This window comes from Ammodytes marinus (genome assembly GCF_949987685.1).
Source record: "Ammodytes marinus genome assembly, chromosome: 10".
In the NCBI taxonomy this organism is placed as follows: Eukaryota; Metazoa; Chordata; class Actinopteri; order Uranoscopiformes; family Ammodytidae; genus Ammodytes; species Ammodytes marinus.
In genome coordinates this window covers 20,513,932-20,522,079 of record NC_137214.1, presented here as the reverse complement: position 1 = coordinate 20,522,079, position 8,148 = coordinate 20,513,932, and the positions used below count along the sequence as shown (strand labels likewise).

The following is an 8,148-nucleotide window of genomic DNA, read 5'->3' as shown; positions in this document are numbered from 1 at the left end:
TATTGGTGTCTATACATTAGATGCTGTCTCTTGTGCTGTTCTTACTTGACTAGTTTCTAATCTCTTCTGAAGATGTTGACAGTGTCAATGTAGCTGCTGATCATATTTGAGGCCAGCAGAGGGAGAAAAAGTGCATTTTAAATGTGTGCTGTGTAAAGGCATAAATGTATCCCAGAGTAACACCAATCAACCATGAGATGTTGGTCATCAATCTTCCTATTAAAACAATTTGAGGATCTAAACAGCGTCAGGTCTTTCAAATCAAACTTCAAATATTTAATGTCGCTGTAGTATGGCAATTAGATATTATTAGCTTTTTAAGTTCTTTTTCGTCCTCACAAGAATATAATTCCTTTACTATGCAGATAAGGACATAACTTCTCCATTAGGACATATTTTAATCAAGACCAAACTATGTTTAACTATATTGTTATCAGTTTATACAGCAGCCCGCAGTTATGAGCACCACAGGAGAAGCTGCTGCGACATATATTAATCACCAATGATATCTGAAGACATTACATTGTAACATGTTGTAAACCATTTATTACATGTTTACATACTGCTTATACATGCTAGCCTACATGTGGGGATATAAAGCAAAAACGTTGCCAAGAAGTTGAAATTAAATCCACCACTAAATTGATGTAGCTATAGAACAATCAATCAACTTATCTTCAATATAAAAGAGTTAAGATGATGAAAAAGGATTCCTTCTGCTCAACATGATGTTTTGACTGAGTTTTTTTTTTCTGTCCAGTAATGGTCAGATTCTCCTGAGGGCAAAGAGTGCTGCTGCTGCTGCTGCTGCTGCTGCTGCTGCTCTCCACCAAGACAAAATAACCAGGCTGTGCAGATCATATCAGTTAAGCTTATTTCCCGTGAAGTCTTGTAGAATGACATATCTTATCTGATCCAGTTTCGCTAGCAAAGCAAATGCATTTCAAGTCATTCAAAAAGGAGAGGATGTTTAAAAATTGCGTTTATTTTTATTTTTTTAAAGAGAAAAAAAAGAAGGAAAAACCACCATGCTGACTTCTGCCTCTTTAACACAAAAGCTGTAGATAGAAAATGGCATTGGACATTGACAAGAAGCGTCCAAATAAAATAAATAAATACAATATCCTCCCGAATCTGTGAGAATCAAAGCGTAACATCTCTCTTCAAAACATCACATCGGGGAGGTCACATTAGACCACCAAACAGAAAAAGGTCAGAGAACATTTGAAAAAACTTGAGTTTAAAATGCATACAGTGTCACACAGACGTACAAAGCCCAGGAACACAGTACGGAGATACCCTGCTTGTACAACCACACACTGACTTACACACACTACCACCAGAAGGTCAATCTGTCAAAGAGCATGTTCAATTAGATTCAAAAACATAAGGATATGCACAAATCAAGTCAGTAGTTTTCAGTATTTAGTAACTTCATTAAATAAATAAGTGGAACTAAAAAAAAAGCTGTGATCATTGTGGAGCTTTTCATACAATCAATGCTTTCACTGAGGTTGTGGTCTCTGGAAGACGACACGTAACAGACAAGAAAGTTCCAAAAAAAATGTAAAGCCAAGTGTGGAGTGTTGATGCAGATTTGTAGTGCTTCAAACCAAGAAGTCAGCCATTGAGTTGTTAATCTATGTAGGAAATACCATAAGAATTGTTGTTTAGAAGTTTACAATTTGCTCTTCTATAGAAATAGTTGCTTTAAATGTGACCTAGGAAGAGTGAACCAAGTGGTACAGGTTCACTTTTAGGAATATTTAAAAATGTTAGCAAATACGCTCATTTGCGTTCTTCCAAAGAGTTTAATTAGAAGTGTATTTCTAAAAATGTTGAAATGTTCCTTTAATGCAATTTAACTTACTGTATGTGTGGTTTAAAAAAAAAAAAAAGGGATTCTGAAATAATACAATGGGACAAAACATATTAAGATTCTTTGCCTTTGACACAATTCGAAACTTTCATTGGAAATATGCTGTGCATGGAAATCCATGTTAAAAAAATGACGTCCAACACATTTGTTTAATCTTCCAGAGAGCACATATTCAAACAGAGCCATCCACAATAAACAAAAACAAAATAAACATCTAAAAAGGGAAATATATTCAATACTCCATTCCTGCAGTAGGTTTAGACAGCATATGCTAAGCTCCTTTGTTTAGCTTTCACTAATGCAGTCACACAGCAAACGGGACAGCTGCACCTGACTGACTGACTGACTGACTGACTGCAGGCTGTGCTGATCCCAAAGCTGCCAACGGATTACACCAACCAATGACCACATTTCCTTCACACAGACCGGAGAACAGAAAAACATTTTAAAACCAAAGCAATCATAAATAATAACAACTGTGGGCTTGTTTTAAATCATGGAAATGCTGGTGTGAAGAAATGTGATGTCATGTTTGCGCCCAATCTGGACCCAATGTGCTTCTAGAGAGAAATACTACATTAACGCTGACGCTGGATGCTTTTATTGTGAAGGATTGACACTTAAAAAGATTACGGGCTGTTAGTGACTGACCAGGCCTTGATTATAAGTAGCCCGGTTCTTAGCTTGGCTGGGTTTCCAACGAGGCTACTGTCCTCAAGCTAATCCTATGCTAGCTGGCGGCTAATATAGGCTTGTCATGCTTTCCTGACCTGAATAGGCAAGGCTTACCCATACCGAACAGCAAGTTACGAGATATAATGTGCAAATCAACAGGGTGAATAAGCAGTTGACACCTGGGACATCAGCAACCCGTTTAATTTGTTGTCCTCTTGTGATCAATGTTTCCTCATGACAGACCATGATGATCTATCTTGATGAAACAGAACACTCGCATCCAGCTGAAACAACGTCTCCTACTTTGTGTGATGACATATGGTCTTTGTGGACTGCAGACATAGAAAATGACAACTGAATTAAAATCATATTTACACATGTAACAGAGTTTGTAAAATTACATGTTATGGTGGCAGTAACAGCCAAGTTCTTACACAAGCACACACACTGATCCTTTAGGCTTTTTTACACCTTAGCAATATTAGCAAGGAGCTAATTCTCATCTGCATCCTGTCCCTTGAGGTTTCACCTTTACTGTGACAAATATTTAAAAATAAATAAATAGACAAAGTTTCAATCGATTAGACCAGTGCAAAGTGGTAATAGAGTCTTTTGTTCCGTCATCATGAGGGGTGAAATCTGAGCTCAGTCCATCGGTTTGGAGCCGATTTACACTCAAGTCAGCACTTTGACTGGAAATGCACACCCATCTCTGCTCTAAGTATAGATAGAGAAAGCTTAAATCAACTGCTCTTCTTAGTGTAGTGGTGTCTACTAAATAGAGAAAAGGGGCAAGACAGGTGTGGCTCTGTTCTTTGGGTCGGATTAAGGGTTATTTCACATTCAATTGGATTTATTGTTCACATATCTTTTGTACCGATGACACAAGCGGTTCGTCAGCATACAGCGTTCAAAATGAAAGGGGACACACAAATGGAGAAAGCTCAAAAACACAGAAGTCAGAGAGCATCACTAAAACCAGTTAAAAGCCAACTCGCAGTCAAGCGTTTTCCATCCCACTTGTGTCAGTTTAATATGATGCAGGGGATCAAAAAAAATAATAATTAAGAAAAAAAGAAAGTATTGCACTGGTTTGGTGTGAGTCTATGGATGGATGGGCGGTCATCATATAAATAACAACAAGAATCAAACGGTAATACCATAATAATAATTGTAACGCTAAAAACAGTTCAGACTAAGGTCCCCCCTGCCGTTTTACCACTGCTGCCAACTGAAATCATCGTTGGATCCAAAGACCACGAAGAAGCCCAGGATGGTCCCGAAGATGACTATGTTACCCGTTAGCACGAGCGCACACGCCCCCCAGGCGATCTGTAAAGCAAACGCATTCATAATTCAGGTTAACAAATGTTGCCTCATTCTGCCAGGTCAAAGCGCATATGTAGGCCAAAATCAAGTGTTTAACAGAATTGTTTCCACGCGCTGCTCTACAGTTGTTCATTCAGGACACACACACACACACACACACACACACACACACACACACACACACACACACACACACACACACACACACACACACACACACACACACACACACACACACACACACACACACACACACACACACACACACACACACACACACACACACACACACACACACACACACACACACACACTTGCGGCAGCCAACAGCTAAATGCCAATCTAATCATATCCTGGGCTGTAGCTGGTGCAACTGTCAGCTCCTCTATGTAGCCAAACATCAGTTTTTAAAGTAATTTTTTTCCTAAATTGCCTTGCTTGTTTTGTTTTCCTTTTTTCCTTTATTGTTCCTGCTGGTCAAATTAGCCATATGCTCGCTCCACATAATCACATCGATCAGACTGTCGTTAACGTTAGATCAAAAGATATGGCTGGCGAAATTCTAAATCTTGTCATCATATCCCATGAAAAAAACATTTTCCTATAAGAGCTGGGCACTTTTTTTTAGCAAACTTTAACTCAAACAGGAGGAAATAGTGCATTATAGGGGACTGTTTGCAGTGGTGGATTTAACCACATTTGATGCTCTAGTGAGTATTTCTGGCAGCAGGGCAGTGTATATTGGACTCAGATAAAATAGACTGCAGCGTGTTTGTATATGGTAATGTACATCAGCCAGTGCAATGGGGTGGCTTACTGGTACCAACATGTTCTGGACAACAATGGAGCGCTAAGGTACAGATAAAAAAAAATCAAAAAAAATCAGGCTTTAATTCCTCAGAGAACAATTGTTAGTGTGATCAATTTATGATTGGTTTTGCTCTTTTCATGGGATTTGTTATACAACATGGAATATCGCCAGATTATTTCTCTCCTTCGCAAACTTTACATACTTTATGCTTTTACTTTCTAATGTGTCATCTTAAACTCATACGTTCCACACTTAGCATCTAATGCTGTCTTGATTCTGTATTTAAATGACTTCTCTCTTGTTAAAACAGGAGAAACAGAACCTAAGGAAACACAGTTAAACATTCCGACCAGACCTAACACAAAATGGGAAACACCTGCTTTGAGCGTTACAAGTTCTTCAAGTGTTGAATTGAGCCAACAAGTGATACTCGCAATGACTAACGAAACATTTAAGAGGTGAAGTTCCAGGTTTAAAATGATGGGATGGGTGTTAAGTTCGTAAAATGTGTGCTTCCATCACTTACTACATCAGCTCTTGCAAAGACAATGGGCAGGCCGAAGGCTGAGATGACGATGCCCGTCGTGAGGAAGATGGCCAGCTCTTTGCAGGCGTTACTGGCCGAGTCTGTGTCATCGACCAGCCTCCGCGAGATGCAGTAAGGGATGGGAGCCAGGATGTAGAAGAAGAGGAGGAACAAAGGCCAGTATTTGCTGCAGAGAGAGAGAGAGTGATACAAAGAGATAAACACACATGATGTGATGATAAAGGATGTATTCAAGTGAAGGATAAAAGGACTCTTTTAGCAATTTAGCCTATTCCTACAGCCAGTCAATAAAGTAACAACTAGAGGACAAGCCCAATCTGATTAATATTGTGTTTTGAACATGAAGACAAACATTTTGAAAACTATCCATACAGTTTGTTGTCACCATAGAGTTGTGGCCATATTTACCTAGTCTGACATTTTACAGGTTACAGTTGAAAAATAAAACTTGTTTCAACATTAACAGAATATATAATTCTGCTTTCAACTCTGCCTAAAACTATCCAACAAAAGGGGAAACACATTCTTACTTTTTTTTAACATAACTGGAAATTAAATTAGTTTCAGAAACCATAAACAACACTAGTACACAACAATACGCTATTCCATTTAAATTATACATACGATTTGGTGAGGACAAGCCTGTAATATGAACATCAAATTAATTTCTTTAAAACTAATCTTTTACCAAAAATTATCAACAATGTAATTTCTAATAGCCCTCGTCCCCTACACTAAGGCTGTCAGTTGATATAATGACATAACATGAGATTAGATACCAAGAGACATGTCTCAGGCTGTCGCGAGTAATCTCTTGTAGGGACTGTAAAACCTTGTCTGAGCTGTTTTGAATAGGCAAATCAAAAGTAAACAGCTGAACTGGAGATGTGTATGCTACAAATACACTGCTAAGTTGACAAGGCTCTCTCATTTATATACCATCCCTGAATTGAATTTTGATACACTGTACATGATGTGTTGTACATTTACACATGGCTGGATAACCAACAGTGAAAAGTGGGCCCCCATAAGCACAAGCTTTTCTGTTTGAATGGTATGTGTGTGGTAATTCTATAAAACTGTAACTCCTAGGTGAATAACTAAAATTGTGTTCCTGTATGGTGTCAAAATCTAGTCTTAAAAGCTTCATTATTTCAGCTGATATAGATCCATACATGGTAGCCTGGTTTCAGACCTTTGAATGGCCGCCCACATCTCAGATTAGTTCAGTGATTTAAAACAGGCCTGGTTTTTGGCCCACTGGGAACTGTTTCAGGGGGTTCAAGATAAACGCTCAACTAACTAGAGCTTTGTTTGCAGGACTAAAGATGGGGAAGTCTTCTTCTAATATAGCTTACAACTTACCTGGCCACTGTCCACCACACCACATTCATAAAATAGAGATGGATGCTCCACAGGTTCTTTAAAACTGTTAAGTGTAATGTACTGTGTGACTGCGCCACATAAATACATTACAGTTACAGCACTTAAATAGTTATATTTATTCTAATTATCTTGGAAAATGTTAACTTAAAAGGGTAAAGCCAGTGAATCCGGAGAACGCTTGTTGTCAATATCAGAACATGTCCTCACAACCCGCTACCTGTCTGTACTGTGTGTGAGCTGAAAAATAAATCTTGGGCACACCAAAGCTAGGAAGCAGAACGTTAGGGAGATATTCACAGTTGTTGACACAAAAGTGACTATGACAACAAGCGTCCAGAATTGTAGAATCCACTTTTAACTTCACTGCTAACATGGAGCAGGACGATCCAGCCATGCGTTCACACCATAGATAGTAAGGTTCACACTTGTATTTTAAGCAGTAAACCTGTGATGGGATCAGCCAAGATGAGGGCCAAGTGTTAACAGTATCCCCCCTGTCTCTCACTCGCACAAACAGGCTAACATGGTGTGTGTGATGGTGGTACTTACTCGTACACAGGGAGGGCACATCCTAGCATGAGGAACATGAGGCCAATGGCCCCTCCAAAGGACAGGCTGATGAGAGCTGCATGAGGGACAAAGGAGGAGGGAGAATATCAGCATGGACAGACGGTGTCATTATCCTCACTGAATCCGTGCGGCGCATCTTCCTCAGACCCTCGTCGCAGCAGGGCCCCTTGTCTACTGTGGCTACCATGTGATGAATCAGCTGATTTCACGTGTAACAGCTACATTAAATGTCTAAGCCATGTCAACGGGGGCTCGTGTTAAACCCTGAGAGCAGTACAGTCGCTGTAGTTTCTTGTTGACAGCGATTAATCCATGCAGCTCACTTGCAACAAGCACAGCATCTCAGTCAGCGACTGTGTAGTCAAGGTGCGGTTAGCATTAGCATTATAACGGTACTTACAACAATGTAATAACACTAAACGGAGAATGAAATAAAATAACATAGCAATTAGCATTGTTTCGCCCTTCTGAACTTAATATGCATTCATTTGTGTTGACCAAGAGTGGTGGGTGACTGCCTATATACCAAGTATTGCGGGCTGTTCAGATAATGCTAACGACTGTATTGTATTGGCCCTGCGGATGGCTACTTCTTCACGTTACCGTTAGCTAGCTGGACATGGCAAATGCATCCATCTGTATTCGGGATGTTTCGACAGTTATAATAACCGAGCCGGGAATTCATAGGCTTCAAAAAGGAAGGGAAAAATGGAAATAGTCTCACCTTTAATCCCAGCCATTTCTCCTGGACAAAAGCTCGACTCACACAACCCCAACGGATGACAACAGTGCCCCCCTCCTCTCGACTGCCGAATCCGACTCAACCTCCCAGACTGCCCGCTGTGCTGCATCATTTGCAAACGTCACTTCTGAATCAGAAACCACAATGCTGTCATGTCTAGAAACATTAACTTTTCATTAACATTAAACACGTATGTCATTACTTAGCTT

General features: G+C 39.7%; 1 protein-coding gene across 1 annotated transcript; it reads right to left on the bottom strand.

The window, feature by feature from the left end:
- Nucleotides 1-985: 985 nt before the first annotated feature.
- LOC307256436 (leptin receptor overlapping transcript-like 1) lies at nt 986-8,023 on the bottom strand. Its single transcript, XM_080035386.1, has 4 exons — nt 7,922-8,023; nt 7,177-7,252; nt 5,221-5,407; nt 986-3,886 (listed from the first exon to the last, which is right to left on the bottom strand). The coding sequence occupies exons 1-4, from the start codon at nt 7,935-7,937 to the stop codon at nt 3,770-3,772; spliced, it is 396 nt and encodes a 131-aa protein (XP_079891512.1). The 5' UTR covers nt 7,938-8,023; the 3' UTR covers nt 986-3,769.
- Nucleotides 8,024-8,148: the final 125 nt, after the last annotated feature.